The 21,084-nt window shown below is 43.5% G+C and overlaps 1 protein-coding gene across 1 annotated transcript in view; it reads right to left on the bottom strand.

The window, feature by feature from the left end:
* Positions 1-21,084, bottom strand: part of TMC3 (transmembrane channel like 3) — a 35,808-nt gene that overhangs the window by 2,689 nt on the left and 12,035 nt on the right. The window contains exons 6-20 of the mRNA XM_060260281.1: positions 17,692-17,790; positions 17,420-17,562; positions 15,395-15,542; positions 15,030-15,073; positions 14,350-14,497; positions 13,978-14,087; positions 12,964-13,042; positions 10,980-11,234; positions 9,903-10,031; positions 8,682-8,749; positions 7,684-7,812; positions 4,876-4,986; positions 3,316-3,441; positions 1,532-1,610; positions 1,264-1,306 (exon numbers count right to left, since the gene is read on the bottom strand). Of these exons, the coding sequence (XP_060116264.1) occupies positions 1,264-1,306; positions 1,532-1,610; positions 3,316-3,441; positions 4,876-4,986; positions 7,684-7,812; positions 8,682-8,749; positions 9,903-10,031; positions 10,980-11,234; positions 12,964-13,042; positions 13,978-14,087; positions 14,350-14,497; positions 15,030-15,073; positions 15,395-15,542; positions 17,420-17,562; positions 17,692-17,790 (1,711 nt within the window). The remainder of the gene's footprint in view (positions 1-1,263; positions 1,307-1,531; positions 1,611-3,315; positions 3,442-4,875; positions 4,987-7,683; positions 7,813-8,681; positions 8,750-9,902; positions 10,032-10,979; positions 11,235-12,963; positions 13,043-13,977; positions 14,088-14,349; positions 14,498-15,029; positions 15,074-15,394; positions 15,543-17,419; positions 17,563-17,691; positions 17,791-21,084) is intronic.

Raw genomic sequence — 21,084 nt, forward strand, 5'->3', positions numbered from 1 at the left:
TTTCAAGACTGAAAACTTGTTCCAACTGAGAGAGACTGAGTTTTTACATCAGGGATAAAACAACTTGCTGAGCCTAAGGGCACCGTTGGAACTCTGAGAAAAGGTAGTGCCAATCTCACAATGTCTCTCAGAAGGTCTGTGGTCACCTGTGGGGTCCTGCACTGTGAAGCTCCTTGCAGATCCTCTGCTGGTCTCTCTGCTGAGTGCAGGGGGGAGGGGTTTTAGTTGGGACCTCTGAAGCAATTGGGAGGAGTTGAGGACTGGCCTTCAGGGCACTCTGATTGAGCCCTTTGTGGGGGTGGTGCTCTGGAATTTGGGCCCAGAGGTGCTGCTTCCCCTCCAGCCTGTGCCCATGGGTACCCTTACCCCTTTTCATATCTCCCCATCATGTCTCCCCGTCATGAGAGCCAGTCTGGTGTAGTGGTTAAGTGTGCGGACTCTTATCTGGGAGAACTGGGTTTGATTCCCCACTCCTCCACTTGCACCTGCTAGCATGGCCTTTGGTGAGCCATAGCTGTCATAGGAGTTGTCCTTGAAAGGGCAGCTGCTGTGAAAGCCCTCTCAGCCCCACCCACCTCACAGGGTGTCTGTGGTGGAGGAAGAAGATAAAGGAGATTGTAAGCTGCTCTGAGTCTCTGATTCAGAGAGAAGAGCGAGGTATAAATCTGCAGTCTTCTTCCCCATCAGAGTTTTTTGCCTCTAGTGTTCTTGGAAGGGAACAGGCAAACTCTTTTTATCATTTGGAACAACAGTGAGGCCTCACAGGCTTGGTCGCCCCCTCCGTGCCTGTGCATACACTTGAGAACACACATCCCAGAAATCTTTGGGACAAACAACAGAGGATCCTCAGCAGATGTGTCAATGATAGCAGAGGCTCCCTGAAGTTAAGATTTTTGAAAACCCATCAAATCTGTAGCACTGCACACAGATCAGACAGATGCTTAACTCTCCCATTGAAGTCTGTCGTGCTTTGAAATGCTTAACTGGTCAGATCATGCCAACGGCAGTAGAAAGCAATGAACAACTATTATGACTTCTGAAAAAGATATTCAGAGCCTCCAATGAATATGCCAGGGGTGGCCAATGGTAGCTCTCCAGATGTTTTTTGCCTACAACTTCCATCAGCCCCAGCCATTGGCCATGCTGGCTGGGCTGATGGGAGTTGTAGGCAAAAAACATCTGGAGAGCTACCGTTGGCCACCCCTGGAATATGCAATCGAAGGCTTTTAGTGATAAGGCAGATATCTTGGCCTCGTCTCTTACCTGCTGCCATTTGAACCACTTTTTTCTTGTCTTCTGTTCTTTCCTAGAACACACACAAAATTAATTAACTAATAGCCTGCGATTAATTAATTGCTGCTGCTTTTTTTTTTTAAGAAACAAACAGGAAATAAAAATATGGGTCTAGGGTGCATCTTTCAACTCCTTCTGTTCCTGCCTTCTCTGGTGATTTAGATTTTTTAATTAAGCCAAGCCCATTACAAAAAGCTGCTAAAGAAATACGCGTCAATAGTGTCTGATGAGTACTCACAGCCTGGATCTGCATCCTCAGTTGATTGTTGGTGAATTTCAAGGACCTTGCAATACTCTGAAGGTAATAAATTAGCATACTGGAAGAGAGAAGAAGAGAGGCGAGCTCTGGACCTTGATAGGGTTGCCCCAGGAATGGAATGATCCCTCCTTGTAATATTCCTCTCCATCCCCTCCCCTTGAACTGAAATGGGTGTGTGTGTGTGTTCCCTGCCTATTTGTTGGACCTCATCTTGCAAAACTGCTGAAACTTATCAGGAGTGGACCTGAAGGATACTTTGGATAGGAGACCACCAAGAACCCCACATACAAGTCCAAGAAACAAACCATTTCAAGTTGTCAACAAGCATAACCCTATGTCCTCTTAATGTGAACAGGGTTTCTGTACACATTATTACAGTTCTGTTTCAAATCGACAGTGCGGTCTCATTTGGAGTACTGTGTACAATTCTGGTCACCGCACCTCAAAAAAGATATTATAGCACTGGAAAAACTGCAGAAAAGAGCAACTAGGATGGTTAAAGGTTTGGAACACTTTCCCCTATGCTTGGGGCTCTTTAGCTTGGAGAAACGTCAACTGCGGGGTGACATGATAGAGGTTTACAAGATTATGCATGGGATGGAGAAAGTAGAGAAAGAAGTATTTTTCTCCCTTTCTCACAATGCAAGAACTCGTGGGCATTCAATGAAATTGCTGAGCAGTCAGATTAAAACGGATAGAAGGAAGAACTTCTTCACCCAAAGGGTGATTAACATATGGAATTCACTGCCACAGGAGGTGGTGGTGGCTACAAGCTTAGCCAGCTTTACCATACCAAACCTTTAATGGCATAATAGAATCAGATAAAAATACACAGAATATAAAAATTTAAACATTGGAGATAAAATCAAAATAAAACCGAGTTTACAGATGCATTCAAACATGGTCAGAATTAAATTTAAGGATGTCAGCCAGAAATTTTGCCACAGCCTCACTAACCACCCCCTCAGTATCACTCAATAAATAATAACAGGGTGGCAGAATAGACAAATCTGGAGAAAAAGAAAGCTTGCCAAATAAATCTTTACGGAGGTTATGGTATAAAGAACAATCAAGCAATATATGCTGGATTGAGTCAGGGGTATTTGCTCCAAAGGAGCAAAGTCTGTCGGCTAAAGGGACTCGCTGATATCTCCCTTAGCCAGCTTTAAGAGGGGATTGGATAAAAATATGGAGCAGAGGTTAGGCTATTAGCCACAGTATATATATATATATATATGTGTGTGTGTGTGTGTGTGTGTGTATGGGGTTAATTATATCATCCAGGTACACCACCACTTTCCGGTACAGATGTTCCCTTAGTAGTTCGTTGATGAAATTCGTGAACACCCCGGGGGCCCCTTGTAATCCAAATGGTATGACTAAATATTCAAACTGACCCATCGGTGTGTTGAAGGTGGTTTTCCACTCATCGACTTCCTTTATTCACACTCTAAAGTAAGCATCTCTCAGGTCCAGCTTAGTGAAAATTTTCCTCTCTGAGACGGTGCTCAGCAAGTCTCTGATTAGTGGGATGGGATAGGCGTTGGAGGTCGAAACCCCATTAATCCCACACACATATTGGCTACATACACACACATATTGGCCACTGTGTGACACAGAGTGTTGGACTGGATGGGCCATTGGCCTGATCCAACATGGCTTCTCTTATGTTCTCTTCCCCTCCTTATACCTTACAATTCCAAGGAGGACAGCACAGCATGATTCTTCCCCTCTCAGCTCAAGGGCACCTCTTATAGACTTACAACAGAAGTAGCAAAGCAGGCAGGACCACAACAGGGCTGCTCATGTACGTCATCACGTTCTTGAACCAGATGGGAAAGTCATCTTGAATAGTTTTTGACACAATGTCATAGATTTTTTCTTGCCCACTAAGATGGGGAAAAAAAAGATTTTCTTGTTCTCTATGAAAATTTCCAGCATCTCAAAAATATATGAAAGTCATTCTCTGGAAAACAGTCAGATCTATGGCCACAAATTCTGGAGTAATGAGAGAGCCCCATGCATTTTGGATGGGATGGGCATAATCACAGTTCAGTACAGGGACAGGCTGTGACTCAGTGGCACAGTATCTGCTTGGCATGCAGAAGATCCCTGGTTCAGTTCCTGGCATCTTCATTTGAAAGGACCAGGTGGGTAGGTGATATGAAAGACCTCCACCTGAGATCCAGGATAGCCAATGTCAGAGTGAGTAGGCCCCACTGACCTTGTTGGACCAACAGCCATTAAAAGGAAGGCAGCTTTATATGGGGGCCTCAGTGGTAGAGCATCTGCTTTGCATGCAGAAGGCCACCAGGTTCAATTCCTGATATCTCCAGTTAAAAGGATTAGTTGAGAGACTAATTAGTTAAGAAAGACTTCTGCCTAAGAAACCAGAAAGCTGTTACCAGTCTGAGTAGACAACACTGACCTTGATGGGTTGATGGTCTGATTCAGTATAAGGCAGCTTCATGTGTGTTCAATCCAGTGCAGCGGAATCCTAACATGCATGCAAATATTCTGACATGGCCAGAACTATTTTATTAACAATGTTCAGAGTCAAAAACCCCCACAGTGGAACGGTAAAGTACCAAGAGCTTGTCCACAATCCTGGTATCATTGCATCCATTACAAAATTCATGGAGTTCCAGCACGAGCTATGGGCACCGTGCCACATGCACATTTTTGCCACCTCCATAAACACATAGGGCCTAATCTGAAACATGAATCGGAGTCCCACTGAGGTCACATGAGACTTACTTTCATATAAGCGTGCACAGGATTGCAACCTGCTTTCCCCGACTATATAATATGAAAGTTCAGCGCCCCCAGCTGCCCCATGAATTCTCAGCTTATGATTTCTTTTCTTTCTTTTAAATATAAGTTTTTATCCCTATTATTTTTTGGAGACATAAGGTGTTGCTTCAGCCTTCCAATATTCTGGTCAACAAGGGCAAAAGAAATTAGGACACATGAAAGGCATGTATATTGTAACAATTTCAAGTCCATTAAACACCTTAAAAGACCAACAAATCTTTCCAGGCTATAAGCTTTCATTAGTTAAAGCTCACTTTGCCTGATATAAAACATTGTATCTAAGGAAGGGAAATTTGACTCATGAAAAGTCATACCCTGGAAAATTTTGTTGGTCTTTTAAGGTACTCTCGGACATGAATTTTGTTCTACCACTACAGACAACCCATTTTATTCTAATATATATTTTTAAAGATGCAAAAAATAAATGTGACTGTCAGAAATCATAAATACACACAACTTGCAAACTGCTGAGCAGTTAAAATGGGGAGGTAAAAACACCATCAGCTCACCTGAACGGACCACAGCTGAGAGACGGCTTGTATCTGGCAATAGCGAATATGGTGGGCAACATGCACAAAAACAGCATGAACAGCAGCATGGCTAAGTAGAAGTTATTAGATCTACAAGAGAAAAGCGTGCTATTGCAAGAATATAGTGTGTGGCCAGACTCCTGTGTTTCTTGTTTGTGTTGCTAGACTTCTCATAGAATTTTAGCTTTTTTTCTCCAGTGCTTTTCCTACCCAATGGTCCCCCAAAGTCATCCATCTGTTGTATTCCATAATTTTATTACACATATGTAAGAAACATATTACAATTCAGTGTCCTACAAACCTCGAGGAACACTCAGGTTGACAAAGGGGAAAGAAAACTGTGTTGCGTCACTGTTGTTCATCGAGGTGTTGCCTATGCAGGTACACACTGGGACTGCACTTACACAGGCCAGCCACCGGAGGCTCTCTTCCAGCTTCTCTGATATGTCTTTAACACTCTAAGGGGAGCTCCGCCTACATAACTCATTAGAGGCCATCTTCCCACTTAACAGTCATGTGCTCTGCAGGGAAGAGCCCTCCTTTCCCTCAGTCCTCCTGAGCTACCACAAGCATCAGTTTGGTGAGTTTCAGTAGAACAAAGAGTGTAGCACAGCTCTGCCAACTGCTGAATCCACAAGACTGGAAGAGGACAGATGTCATCCCAGCCTTCCAAAAAGAGAGGAGGATTGACCCAGGAAACTACAGGCCAGTCAGTCTGACCTTTGTCCAGGGAAGATACTGGAGCAGATTTTAAAGGGATCAATCTGTGAGCATCTAAAGGACAACTTGGTGATCCAGGGAAGTCAGCATGGATTTGTCCCTAACAGATCCTCCCAGAGCAACCTCATTTCTTGTTTGAGTGAGTGACAAGCTTACTGGGTCAAGGAATGCTGTTGATGTTGTTTACCTGGATTTCAGTAAGGCTTTTGTTCCCCCCATGACGTTCTGATAGGTAAACTAGAGAACTGTAGACTGGACTCTAGGGTAGTTAGGTGGATAGGGAACTGGCTGGAGAAACGCACTCAAAGAGTAGTTGTCAATGGCATTTCATCTGAATGGAGGTGTCAAGTGGGATCTCACAGGGCTCAGTTCTGGGCCTGGTACTTTTCAATATTTTTATAAATGATCTGGATGAGGGGATAGAGGAACTACTTATTAAATTTGCAGATGACACCAACATTGGGAGGAGCAGTGAACACACCAGAAAGTAGAAATAGAATTCAACAAGATCTGAACATGCTGGAAAAATGGGTGAATGTGAACAAGATGCAATTTAACAAGTTCTAAGTCTGGGTTACAAAAATTAGGAACATACATACCGGATGGGGGATAAACTTCTGGGTAGCAGTGTGTGTGAAAAAGATCTTGGGGTACAGGTGTACCATAAGTTAAATATGAGCAACCGGTGTGATGCAGCAACCAAAAAGGCTAATGGGATCTTGGGGTGTAACTGGACCCAATGCTTTGGTTCTTTCACAGAACCGATGGAACTGAGATGCTAGACGGCAAGCTTGCAAGTTGGTCGGTTCTAGCCAGGGACTCAAAAGACAAATATTTACTGTGCTCTACTGTGGCAGATGGTTTCACTGCTAGGCTATTACAGCAAGACAGTATTTTCTCCTATAAGCTTGCCTATAAGCACACTGCTTGATTTGAACGGGATAAATTGGAGACAAATTTTGCACATGGCTGTATTATGGGCCTCACTCAAGCAGAAAAGAAAAAGAAGGCGTTCATCTGAACAGGTTATTTTTGTACTGTACATTTTAAAAACAAAGTCTTCTGCAATATTTCCTAAAGAGGTGAGAGTCTCCACGAAGAAAACTTTAAGAATAACTCATGACAACCAGAGCTGAAGAGAACGCATCCTCACAACACAGTGGCAAAGAAAGAACTGAGGGAAAAGGGGGGCTCCTCCCTGCAAAGCCCATGATTGTTAGGTGGGAAGATGTCCTCCAGTGAGCTCTGCAGGGGAGAGGCTCCCCTTGGAATGTTAAAGAAATACCACAGCAGCTGGAAGAGAGCCTCCAGTGGCAGGCCCTTGCAAGTACAGTCCTAATGTTGGACTTCACAGAAGACTGAAGATGAACCTTGATACAAAAACTCATTTGTAATTTCCAAGATGTAACAGTTACATTGCAAAATCAAAGCTTGGATAAATTGGTGCACAAATGCAGTGGTGTTCATCCACAGCAGGCAGGGAGGGTGAAGCTGAAGCCACACTGAGGTTATCTCCCCAAACTTGCCTCTTCTCTTCCAGTGCACTAGTGAGAGGGCAGGTGAACTTGGAAATGCACCATAAGGAAGTAGGGATGCTGAAGTGTGTGTGTGTGTGTGGAGGGGGGCCTGGAAGCACTTGATAGTGGCAGTGAGGAGGCAGCCAGGGGAAGGAAGTTGCAAGTGATAATGGCTGAAAGTAGGGAAGAAGTTGGAGATGAGGTAGGAAAAGCCAGGGCCAATGTGTTGTTATGGGTAGATTGTGGGATGAGGACTTGGCAGACTGAGGTTCCAATTCCCACCCTCTGGTGAAGCTCTCTGCCTGGCTGGCCTTAGGACATTCACTCTCTCTCTCAGCCTAACATACCTCATAAGGTCGTAGTGAGCAGAAGGGGAAGGACCATGTGTGTTGTTCTGAGCTCCTTAGAGGTAAGGCAAGATTAGAATGTGCTAGATGATCAAGAATGGAATTTTCCCTCCCCATTGTGTTCTCATGCTCTCCCTCCCCCACCCCACCCCGTATATTTGTATGACATGCAAATAGAAACTTACTTTCTGTCTTGTACTAACCTTGAAGCTCTGAAGACTTGCTGGTGGGGAACGTTACAAGTTAACACTGCCCAGCTCCGCAGGTACATGAGCCCAATAAGCTTGAGGACATTGAATGCTGGGAGGCAGGGGGAAAAGAAGGCCCCCATCCTAGGCCAGAAACCACACACAGATACAAAGTTGTTTCAATGAAATTTTATCTTTGCACTGTCTAACAGCAACAGAGTAAAAACAGCATAACACTCCATGGAGTGCTTCATTTATTCAGTGGTTGCCACCTTTTAAATGTGTTTACATTGAATATGTTTGGGAAATATAAAGGCTTTCCAATGCCGCTTCCAGTAAAATGGAAATGTAATTTTTTTAAAAAAATCACAGTAAAAACCCCCAGCACAAATAAAATCAATAAAAGAGCGAAGCAGCAGCAATCAGAACAACAACAAAAAAATACTGTTTCACTTTGGACCCCAGTTTGAGTGTTCATTCACGCCACTTATGGTAGATTCTTGGGTGTTTTAAACTGCATTCTTATCTGTCTAAGCTGCTTCAATCCCTTGCTGAGTGTAAAAGTGGGTTATCAAATGCTCTATAATAAAATTAAAAGAGCAGAAACTCATTCAGTTAAGTGAATGAGCAATAAAACTGTTTGGATGAGATACTTATAACCCAGTAGAGGAGGAGTAAATGGAGATATATCTCTGGAGATAGTTTCTCCCCTTGCCCCTAGTTTCTTTTGAAATATCAGAAGAATCTGAAGGCTTGTACAGTGATTTTGTGATATTTTGGTTGTTTCTAATAAAGTGGGTTTTGTCTTTTGCTTCAGGCCATGTGAGGTTGTTGTTGTTTTTTTGTCTGCTCATTTGAATGACTGCAAAGATGGAAGACAAGATGCTGGATCCACCAGCATTCTGGCACATGACAGATGCCTGCAAGCAAACCCAGCCTTGCCCAACAAGATAGTTCAGATTATGAGAATGCACATTACTTTAAAAAATACATGCATGCATTTAATTGCTTACCAGATCATCCCTTGGTTGTAGACTAAGTGTAAGACATTTTCTGCTATTTTGAATTCTCCATATTCTGGCTGCAAAACAAATAAAAACAGAAGGCTAGGTGGACTGACTGCTTTCAGTCGTTGTAGACCAAAGACATCCATGTGCTTAGCTGCAGAATCATAGAATCACAGACCAGTTTTGAACTAGACCTTTAATCCTGGTTTAGCCCTATCCCCAAGCTGACATTCTACATAGAATCATAGAGTTGGTTTCTCTGATTCTAGTGTAGAATGTCACTTTGGGGACAGGGCTAAACCAGGATTAAAGATCTAGTGCGAAACTGGTCAGAGTTGGAAGGGGCCATGCAGGCCATCTAGTCCAACCCCTGCTCAATGCAGGATCAGCTTAGAGCACCCCTGACCAGTGTTTTTTCCAGCCATTGCTTAAAGACTGCCAGTGAGGGGGAGCTCACCACCTCCCTAGACAGCCAGTTCCAACAACTCTTACTGTAAAAAAGTTTTTTCCTAATGTCCAGTCAGTACCTTCTTAACACTTTAGTGAGCAGGCCTGCATTAACCAGATGTTTATATGCACTGCAGAGTCCTCAACATGCTCTTAACCCTATGCAGACATGGTTTCATAGAATCATAGAGTTGGAAGGGGCCACACAGGCCATCTAGTCCAACCCCCTACAGCACAGCTTGGCATCTGCTACCACTGCACCCATTTGTACCTTTACCTGCATAGTAATAATGCACATATTATCGTGGGGAGGAGCATGCTGGACACTTAATTCTCTCCTCCACATCGGGGATACTCGTATGCAATGGGCCCCAGCAATGATTTAACCCATTCTGTATACAAAAGTGTGCTAGAAGTAGAAGTCTCTAGGTCAAGAGACACACTATGGCAGGCCCAGAGCAGCTATCCAAAGAGGCGCCTCAAGCTGTGTTCCTTACTCCTTTCCCATAACATGCAGTTTCGCTAACTCATGGTGTAATGTCACCTTGTAACACCATGCATTGCTCCACCCCTGCCAGTGGCAGCCAATGATGTGAAGCAGGGGTGGGGAAATGCACAAGGTGACAAGGCAACGTCACACCACATCACAGGTAATTGGATCTACATGTTATAGGGAGAGCAAGGAGGAAACAACATAGCTGCCAGCTGCTGCCCAACATCTGTATAATGGTGCCCTCAAAGTCTTTATCCTCGTTCTATTAATATTAAGCATATACTCACAAACTTGCTTTCCAAGTCCCAGCACCAACAATCACTTAAGTATCGGACAAAGAGTCCACGGAAGAAGTCAATTAACAGGATGCTTGCCACTGTGAATAGCATGTCGATAATTGACAGCTTCAGCATTTCCTGGAACATGAAAAGGTGCACAGAAGAATTGGATCATAGTTAAAAGCAACCTGCAGGACCCTCCGTATTTTCCAACATTGCTAGCCGGAACCACCCCCAATTCCATTTCTGCTGTTTTAACTGTGTAATTCAGAAAAGGTGGGCACTTACTTCCTCTTCCTGAAACAGCCTGGCAGTGAGCCAGACCACAGGGCTGGTTTCACATTAACCATTCTATCTGGAACTGCCATGAGGCATTCCCTCATCTTGTATGGTCAATTTAGACAATGATAAAGACATGCTGTTGCATTCCAGTATTTTCTGAGTTCTTTCCATTTTTATTCACCTGGTTTGTGATTTTTTTAAACTTACAATGCAGTCCTAGGCCACCTCATGTGGATCGAGTAGGAAATCCCAAACCAACACTGACTTGCCCCCCAGCAGTTTCATGCACTGCCAGTGTTTTCAATGAGCTTTGCTTGCATTATTTTAATAATCCCAACAACCACCCTGTAAAGGAAGGGAGTTGAATTCCACAGGCAATATGGCAGTCTATCTTTTGTGCCTCTGTCCTCTCCCATATCCGATGGAATCTCCTGGCATGGAGTATCAGGTCTGGGAGGCCCAGGTTTGAATTCCCACTCTGTTATGGAAAGCTCACTGCCTGGTAATCATGAGCCAGTGACTCTCACTCGGTCTAACCTATTTCATGGGTGGTTGTTGTGAAGGAGGGAGAAATTATACTTGTAAGCTGCTTTGGGTCTTCACCAAGGAGGAATTGTGGGGTGGTATAATATCAAATAAATAAGCAAGTCCTGCTCTTTACTTGAGCCAAGGAGAATTGGACTTGAAACCCAATCCAGTAACATGGAGACACAATACACAGATTCTCCTGATAATAAAATCTCTACTGTCCCTTCCTCACGGCAGTACTACCAAATGAAAAGCTATCCCCAGACAGCTGCATACTTGACCAACGTATGTCTCCCAGCACTGATCTTGGTGACTCTGGGTGTTATAGTCATAGGAAGCCGTCTTGTTGATCACCAGGTTAACAGGCAGGATGTAATTCTGTGTTTGATTCTCAGCCAGAACGAAGGTGCTGTTCCTTACAACTTGCATGTTGGGAAAGGTGGTCAAAAGATCTTCTTCCAAGTGGGTTTTAGCAGCTAATGGGGAGGGGGCACCCACTGCACTGCTGCCGTTGCTGTGAGTCTTGGAGTCCTGAAATGGAAGTATGTCAAAAACATCCTGTCCATTGGCTTACACATCATGCTCAAACACATGTAATAAAACTTTTTGCTGCCAAACGGACTGTCAAGCATGCATATTTCTAAGTGCCATAATGGTTTCTTAGACAGAGAGCAGGACACTAGTATCCACCGCCCCCCTCCTCTTTACAACGGTTGGGCAAGCAGTCAATCTATCTAGCCCAAGGATACAGCCTGGCTGGTAAAGCTGTGAGGTGTCTCTCCCCCGGATTCACACAGACAGTTCTTATCAGGTCTCGGAGAAGTGTGAGAAAGGGAGATGTTTTTAATAGCCTAAATTCCTTAGTAATAAAAGATACTATGTAGTAACCTTTGAACCCGTGACTCAAATGGCATCTGCATACTATCCTTTGAAGTAATCCTATATAGTAACTATGCAACCATGTATACATCATTACTTCCAAGGATCCTGCCCTTGGTAAAGCTTCTGAGTTTCTACAATAAAGCAACTTTTGATTTAGCAACAAAAGACTGATTATTGAGAAATATCGATGCTTGACACAGACTTTCAGAAGGGGACAATTTGCATGAAAGAAACAGCAAGGAAGAGGCTGGAGAAACAAGAATGTTTCTCTCACCCAGTGCAACATGTGGACAGTTTCAGGGGAAAAGCAGCTTGGGGAGGAACTGCAGAGAGGGGGAAAGAAGCAGGCAGGAGGAGACGTAAACACCTTACCTCTGCTTCTTTTCTAGGCAAATAACTCTTTCCGGTCCCCCCCCCCCCCCCAAGCAGCCTTGTATAGTATGAACACCTGTCAGAGTTTCTTTTGGATGCAACATATAGTAGTGGTTCCACCCTAAGTGGAACTTTATCAGGATTGGAGCTATAAACATAGTATGGAACATATCTTCCCAGTGGAGCTTGAGTGACACCTGACTACACCTGTGTGTGTGTTGTGAAAGTAAAGGGACCACCACCAAGAATGTCCTGACTCTGGCTCTCACTCCTCTCTATTCCATAGCTGGCAATTAGCGGACAATATGAAAGTAAATAGTCCTCCATATCCTGGTCCACAGTAGTTTAGGGCTTAATAACCAGCACTTTCAACTGAATTGACAGACAGCAGAGATATTTTAGCATTGGCAAGGCATGGTCTCTGAAACCTTAAACCGTCTAGGTTAGCAAGATTGCTGGAGAAATGGCGGAAGGAAATCCTGGCCAATCAGCAGTATCATCTTCTCTTGTCTAAGTAGGACTTCAAGACAAGATCTTCAGATTTCTTCCTCAATTGTTGGAGGATGTTTCTGTACAAGCTGATCTTGGCCCCTTTCATCTGGGGAGTGAAATGTACAGCTTGTCTCTTATTTAGACCCAAAGCTCAAAAAGAGTATTAATTTACTTTAAAAATTAATTTTATACAGTATTTTGTCATCCAGTAAATATTACTAGTAGTCAGAACCAGGGGTTGTTTTGTAGAAAAAAAGGTGGTGGAGCTCATCCAAAGATTGTTATGCAGCTGCACCTACTATTCAATGGACAAGATGGGAAGAAGGAGATGGAATTGTCAGAAAGGTTCAGGAGCAGTACTCCTGTGAGCTCCTGCTGAATCCAAGGCCTGGTCAGAACCAAAAATGGCATCCACAGAAAAGAACTCAGGTTGTATTCGGCAAGGGCCTCAAAACTTGAAAATTTCCAAGTGGGTCCTAAGCGCTATTGCAAAGAGAAGCCAGCTTGCACTTACAGCAATGCTCATGCTGTCCACTTTATCCAGAAGTGCAATGATCAGGCTGTAGAGGTTTCCAAGATATAAGACGAGAACTCTGTCAAGAAGAAGAAGAAGTTATTGGATTTATATCCCGCCCTCCACTCCGAAGAGACTCAGAGCGGCTCACAATCTCCTTTACCTTCCTCCCCCACAACACACACCCTGTGAGGTGGGTGGGGCTGAGAGGGCTCTCACAGCAGCTGCCCTTTCAAGGACAACCTCTGCCAGAGCTATGGCTGACCCAAGGCCATGCCAGCAGGTGCAAGTGGAGGAGTGGGGAATCAAAACGGTTCTCCCAGATAAGAAGAAATCGGATTTATATCCCGCCCTCCACTCCGAAGAGACTCAGAGCAGCTCACAATCTCCTTTATCTTCCTCCCCCACAACAGACCCCCTGTGAGGTGGGTGGGGCTGGAGAGGGCTCTCACAGCAGCTGCCCTTTCAAGGACAACCTCTGCCAGAGCTATGGCTGACCCAAGGCCATGCCAGCAGGTGCAAGTGGAGGAGTGGGGAATCAAATCCTGTTCTCCCAGATAAGAGTCCGCACACTTAACCACTACACCAAACTGACTCTCGAAGTGCCGGAAGCTACAGTTAGGTAAGTGAGCAAATGCTGAAAGTTGTCTAGCTTGACTCAAATAACCCCACTTGGATTTCTTCCTCAAGTGAAACAAATTTCTCTTTCTTCATACCTAATTTTTTTCATTCCCACACATTTCCTTCAGTGTTATTTCATATCATAAAATGGTGTAAAAGAAACAAAGACTGCTCAAATCACAGCAATAAAAAATTAGAGGACGCTGATAAGGTACAAAATAAAAGATAAATGAAACTTGCCCAAGTTGGTTTATTCTTTGGTACAACTACCTAGCACTGTTGTTCTGATGGAATATTCACTATCTCTTCTGTCCTGGGCAGGCTGAAATTCTATACACAACAGATTCAGCCTGTACTCTACTGATTATATGTAACCCAACACACTTCCCATACCTGGCAAGCTGAAAGCGTAGAGTGGTTCGTGGATGGTACATCTCCAATGCTGCGATCAGTTCAAAGGCAGAGGGAGCAAGCATTGTAATCAATGAGACAACAACGCTCACCTAAAGAGAAAACCAATTAAAACTTATTAGGAATTACATATTATAATTGGTACCTTATTGGCCTCATCTCTTTTTCGGTATTGGTTTCTCTCCCCCCACCCCTTTTTGTTTAGTGGATATAAGCTGACCACAGAATAGCATGGACACATGCTAGCCAAAGAATTTAATCACAGAAATGGTCCAAGAAACCGATGACTCAACAAATAAAAAAACAGGTTTTTCTAGAAGTACGTTCAGAAGCAGAGCAGAGAAGTCCTCTTACCTCATTCTTTTCCCAGAGGGTGAGTACTGCTTTAGTTCGCTCTAATTTCTGGGACCGATCCACTACAAAGTAAATGATGTAAATGCTTCCGGCAAGTGAGAGAAGCACAAGGATATTTGCAATGATCCGTAAGCTTATTGTCACTGCCCTGAAAATAAAGGTAACAGGCAGGGAAAGTAACAAAGGCTTTGAATTGCTTTACTAAATCATTTAAAAAAAATGTTTTAAAGGTCAGGAGGGTGGCTCAGTTTGGACATCACACAAAACTATGATTTATTTTAACTATGGCTAGTTTGTAAAACCAGGATCTGGTGAGCAGAACATCACTCAAATCCTGGTTTAACTCAACAAAGGCAGGTTTCATTGCCTTCACTCCAGCCAAGCGTCTGTGAGTGGAAGAACATGTGAGGGCGTCACCAGAGGACAAACCAGGATTTATACAACATGCAAATCCATAGATGAGACTAACTGTTGGGTAATAAAACAGCTTCAAATAATAATTTCAGATCCTTTTCTGATGGATCCTAATTAACCACAGTCAGGGGAATAGCCATTCAGACCATCACACCTTCACTCTTTAATATATACAGCAGTTTCATGTAATGTTCAAACTGAGCCAGAGACAGTTTTTTGCAAGTGCTGCAGCAGTGACTGGAAAACAACATCACATATATACTTACAAGTTCGTGCTTTTCTTCTTTTCCTGCTCCTCCAGTATAGCTTCCTTGAAAGAATCAGAGATGAATAATTGGGTCCAAACTATTCCCACATAGAATGTCCTAACAACATGGTATATGCTTACAACTACCAACAACAACAACAACATAATGCATACTATATTCAATCCATACACACTATTATATTTCTTATGGTTAATAATAAACATCTGCACTATCAGGTAATATATTTCTGAGGTAATTTTTGCTTGCAAGTAACCCTCAAAACAATTGATCTTCATATACTGTACAATAGATTCAGCCCATACACTCAGTATCACTGCTAGATATTTCTTATGGTTGAATATTCTTTTGGCTGAGTTGCTTACCCTGATACTGTTAACAATAGCAGCCGATTTGCTCTCTGCAGCCTCAGGGTTCCCAATCAGATAGTCCCAAGCACAGAACACCCTCCAACAAAATGTGTAATTTTCATCAGAGGCACTTGCTAAGCTCATTCTTGAGTTTTTGGCCATTCTGGAAAAAGAACCATAAATATAAAATGTTCAAGGCCTTGTTCACAGTAATACTTGATCTTTTCTTAGTGTTCCTCATTATTTGAGTCACTTACAGAAGACAAAACAAACTGTCTCCATTGTCAAGTACTTAAAGTTGTCTGCAAGTGTTTGGAAACAGTCCTGTCTGATGCGGTTAATCTGTGGTGGCTCATTTGTATGTCTTAACAGTGACCAATGACCATGGATGTGTGAATAATTCCAAGATATAAAAGAACTACTATGCTAGAATTTCTCCCACTATCACTACTCTGAAGTAGAGCAAGGGTTAAAGGAATAGAACAAAATAGGAGTCAAGTGGCACCTTTAAGACCAACAAAGTTTTATTCAGAATGTAAGCTTTCGTATGCATGCATACATCTTCAGATGAGGGGACAGGGTACAGTGGGCTGAAATACATGTAGTTGGTGGGTTGAGTGTAAACTGATACAAAGGATCAAATGGCAAAATAGTGTAATAAACTGGAAGACCATTTGGTCTGGATAGCAATAAAAGGTTAAAAGAATTACACATATACCCAGTTTCAATCTCACCTCTGTCATGACCTCGGTAGGCAGCCATCTCCTCTCGGCCTCAACATGCCTTGTAGATGTTTGGTATTCAAAATCAAGAACAGAAGCTCTCCCAAGGGCCCACTCAGAGCACAAGTAGTGCGAGTGATGGGGAGAACTTTCTCCCCTGTCAAGTCACAGCTGACTTATGGCATCAGACCTCAGAAGCTAGGCAGGGCTGACATGGAGGCAGGCAGTAGCAAACCACCTTTGTACATCTCTTGACTTGAAAACCTTATGGGGTTACCATAAGTCAGCTGTGACTTGATGGTTAAAAAAAAAAATCCACCACACCAGAACACCACTCGTGTTCTGAGCAGGCACCTGGGAGGGCTTCTATCCCCCATTTTGAAGCCCAAGAGCTGACCATCCCAAACATCTACAAGACATTTTTGAGAGCTAGAAGTCTGCCCTTGTACTAACTTTTACTAAGCAGGGCTTAGTGATGGCAAACCATCTTTCAACATCTTTTGCCTTGAAAACCTTACAGGGTTGCCAAAAAAAATGATAAAGGTAGTCCCCTATGCAAGCACCAGTCATTTACGACTATGGGGTGACGTTGTTTTCACAATGTTTTCATGGCAGACTTTTTACGGTACTGCCTTCCTCAGTCATCTACACTTTCCCCCCAGCATAACTCTTGGCAAAACCCCCCAAAACAATCTGCCCTCGATGCCAAATAGGCCAGGTACACCACTGTACTTTGGAGGTTTCTTGAGAAAGTAAAAAAATGACACACCCGAAGCATTTCAAGTACTAAAGCCTTATGAAGGCTAAAAATTATCATCATAATTAGTTTTACTCAAAAAGACTTACTCAATAAAGACTTCATTTTAGCAATATGCTAGATAGGAGGGAAGGCAGCATGGCACAGCGCCATCTCGTCGGATCTCAGAAGCTAAGCAGTACTTAGATAAGAGACCACCAAGGAAGGCTCTTCAGAGCACTGGCAAACCATCCCTGCTTCTTACTTGCCTTGAAAGATCCTTGCTGAGCCAGCATAAATTGGCAGTGACTTGATGGCACTTTACATACACACTTGTGTGTACATAATATGCCAGGTGCTGTACTCTAAGAAATCAGCCAAATGGCTATCTTTGCATACCAATTTTATTTAAAATGGTTTGTGAGCTGCCATGGGGGCCATTGGGGAAATGAACAGTGTAGCATACAAGTCAACTAAAGTTCATACTTTTCTAGCCTACTTCTCCCTCCACCCCCCAAAGTCCTACAAGTAAGCAGAAAACTCTCCTGTTTGCATGGGGCCCAGACACAACAGGCACATTACTTCTTTAAGAGGATGATGAAGCTGTAAGCAAACACCGCCATTCCGACAAGGAAATATGCCAGGGGCAGTCGATAGCCTGCTCTTCCAATCTTCCTTTCCTGGCCATAGTACCCGTAGAATAAAACTGAATACTGGAGATAGCCCTGCAGAAACAGCAACAGAACTGTAAACAGAACCACTGACATCTCCTTGGTTTTATCTTTTTAAGAAATTGTTATGCTGAAGCATAATCCAACTATGATCTGAAACGTAATTAGGATTTTCCGACTTGCCCCCAAAGACCAGATGGTATCCAGGTCTTGTGCAGATGGAGCCTTATCCAAAGGAATGGTCTTCCTGTCAGTGCTTCCAAATGGCTTCCCAGCCAGGATCTGTAAAAAAACAAAAGTTGAACATACTACTGGGTGGGAGGAGAACTTTTTATGAGGGCGGAATTAGGCCAATGCGAGGCTACTGCCAAAAATGGCATCCTCATGTCAAGCTCTTCTCCTACCTCTCCTTACACTTAAGCTAGAGCATTTTATTAGTCCAGGGAATACCTTTTATGAATTAAAGATGGGCTGATCTGACTGTCCTATGTCTTTTTGATTGCACATGTTGTCACTGTCATTTGTTTTGGTTCATCTCATTTTTATTACTGTTATTGATTCGTTTATGACTCATTATACACACACACACACACACCCCTATGCCATTTGCCACTATTTTTGTGTTATGCACCATTTAAAGAAGATAATGATGACATTGGATTTGTATCCTGCCCTCCACTCCAAATCTCAGAGTGGCTCACAATCTTCTTTACCCTCCTCCCCCACAAGAAACACTCTGTGAGGTAGATGGGGCTGAGAGAGCTCTCCCAGAAGCTGGCTGACCCAAGGCCATTCCAGCAACTGCAAGTAAAGGAGTAGGGAATCAAACCCGGTTCTCCCAGGTAAGAGTCCACACACTTAACCACTACACCAAACTGAATGCATAAAAACCCACCTTCTTTTCTCATGTGTTGATAATTTTCATTGTGTATATGTGAATATGAATGGGGATGAGCATGAACACAGAAAATATGGCTGTCCATGGTTAGTAGCAGACTCACAAACCAAACCACAAACCTTCATAAACTAAAAAGGTTTTGTATGAATCAAACTGGTTTGTGATGGTGGGAAAATGACAGGCACAAGTTCAGGAGTATATCCAGGGCTTTTTTTTTTGTAGAAGGAATTCCTTTGCATATTAGGCCACACGCCCCTGATGTAGCCAATCCTCCAAGAGCTTATAGGGCTCTTCATACAAGGCCTACTGTAAGCTCTTGGAGGATTGGCTGTATCAGGGGGGTGTAGCCTAATATGCAAAGAAGTTCCTGCTACAAAAAAGCCCTGGGTGTATCAAATAGATCCTGTACAAGCTAGAGATACCAGACTCGCAATGGACCTCTGGCTGACTGTCCTATACATGCCAAGTTACATGCCAGATTGGATTTACAGGGTTCAAGTTACGGCCTCCCAAAGAAAGCCCCCACTCTATTGGAAACAATGGAGGAACCCCCCCCCCCCCGAAAAAAATAAAATCAAAGGAAATAGAAGCTCCACATAACAGAATCAGTCCCAGGGAATCTCTGCAGTAGAGACTGAAGGGGGGGATTTATGCAAGCCCAGCAGAACCAGTGATTCTCTGTTTGGAACTGGGGGAGAGTGAAAAGGATGAATGAATTGGCTTCCAGTCATGTCAGCCTAGCAGTGGATGGGCTCACCCACCCAACAGTTGGGGAACCCAGAGGGCTTGGCCTCGTGGAAGGTGGTTTGCCTTGGGATGCCAATCATGGCAACCAGAGCACAAGGAGCCTTTCTTGGAAGGGCCTCCTGCTCCACCTCCACTTGTCCCTGCTGAGAAGGAGTGGGGGGGCCTCTTCCTCCTCCCACTGCCCACTATTCCTTCCTCCAGGGGCAACAAAGTGGGGCACACCCTTTGCAAGTGCCTGTGGAGAACAGGGGAGGACAAGTGTTGCTGGTTTGTGCCCCTCCAGACATGGGCATGGCAAACCAGGCACTTTGACACACAGGGATCACTGGGGAGGGTATGGAAATGTTTCCACAGGGTGGCCTGAAAACCGGGGCCCCATGCTTGGAGCAGGTGGGACTAGGCACAGCTGCTTTCTGGCACCGGACTGGGAAGCACCAGAGGGGTGTACCTTCAGCAGCAGGGAGTTGGCAAAAATGTTTAAGGGAATGTAAGAGTCTTGTTGGAAATGTAAAGGCAAGGAGGGAACTTTTTACCACATGTTGTGGTCGTGTAGAAAGGCTCAGAAATATTGGCCCGTGGTACACAAAATCCTACAAAAAAATCTGTAACAATATAATCCCATTTAAACCAGAATATTTTTTATTAGATATAATGCCAGGTGTCACAGATAAGAATCTGAAACATATACACATGTTCATTTAATAACGGCAGCAAGAATTCAGTACACCAAAGGCTGGAAGAAGATGACCACACCAACAAAGGAAGAACTAATCACAAAGTTCTTAAAAATGGTGGAAATGGACATACTCACAGACTTACTGAAAGAGGACAGTAAAAGAAACTTGAAAGAATTATGGTCGCCTTTCTATTTATGGATTGAAAAGTACAACAAGAAGTAGAAGATAAAGAATGAACTTTAAATAGACTCAGGGTTTGTTACATCAGATTTGAAATAAGGGTTTAAAAAGTATAATTGGAGAAATATGTTTAGTTTGATCTTACGTACAATTGCATTGCATTTTTTGTTTCCCTTTTCCCCATCATCTTTCCCTTTTCCTTATGTTGGTGAATCTTTATAACTTAATAAATTGTTAAAACATGGGATATGGAAGGGAAGGAAGCTTCTCATCAACTCTCTGAACCACTGCTATCAGAATCCTCTGCAAAGACTGCAGATCCTCTGCAATTGCTGGTCTCCGGGCAGTGCAAAAACCTCTTTTGTCTCTTGAGAGAGTCCCATGGACAGACCAGGGAAAGAAGGTTCCAAGATCCCTGGTGATGCCCTGCTGGGGGTGGTGGCAGGCTGGGTTTGGTGCCCAGAGACAAGGGCCTCTAGTATGCAGAGGGGAGAGCTTCTTCCCCCCATGACAAGTACTTCCTTCCAGTGACCCACTTTCACCACCACGGTACTCACAATCAAGAGGGGTGGATATAAAGGTGGGCCCTCATCTAAGGTACCCACCAGCTAAGTTCCTGGTCATTCAAGTGCTCAATGGCTATTCACCCGGCTCTGCGGGAAGAATAAAGTGCCAGTGCCGACCAGAGTTCAAGTCCAAAGCTAGTGCTATAAGAAGTGCTTTCTTTGTGTGTTGGTAAGTTGTTTTCTGACTTGGTTACATTATATTAATTTATTGGTAACATATGTTGGACTGATGTATGTCTTTTATTGCAGATGAGTGGGAAAGGTCTCTTAGATGAAGGAAAGTGAAACAGTATTACAGGCAGCTTTACTGTTAGAGGCTGTGAAAACCCACTGAATTTAAAATTGCTTTAAAAAGATGGAAGTTTTAATAGAACACCTGCAACAGAAGAAACATCTTTGAAAAACTAAAATCATCTGCACTTGAAATCTGGTCAGCACTGGCACTTTATTCTTCCTGCAGAGCTGGGTGAATAGTCATTGAGTGCTTGAGGTCTGAATTGACATGATA

This window comes from Heteronotia binoei, chromosome 19 (assembly GCF_032191835.1).
Source record: "Heteronotia binoei isolate CCM8104 ecotype False Entrance Well chromosome 19, APGP_CSIRO_Hbin_v1, whole genome shotgun sequence".
NCBI classification, from domain to species: Eukaryota; Metazoa; Chordata; class Lepidosauria; order Squamata; family Gekkonidae; genus Heteronotia; species Heteronotia binoei.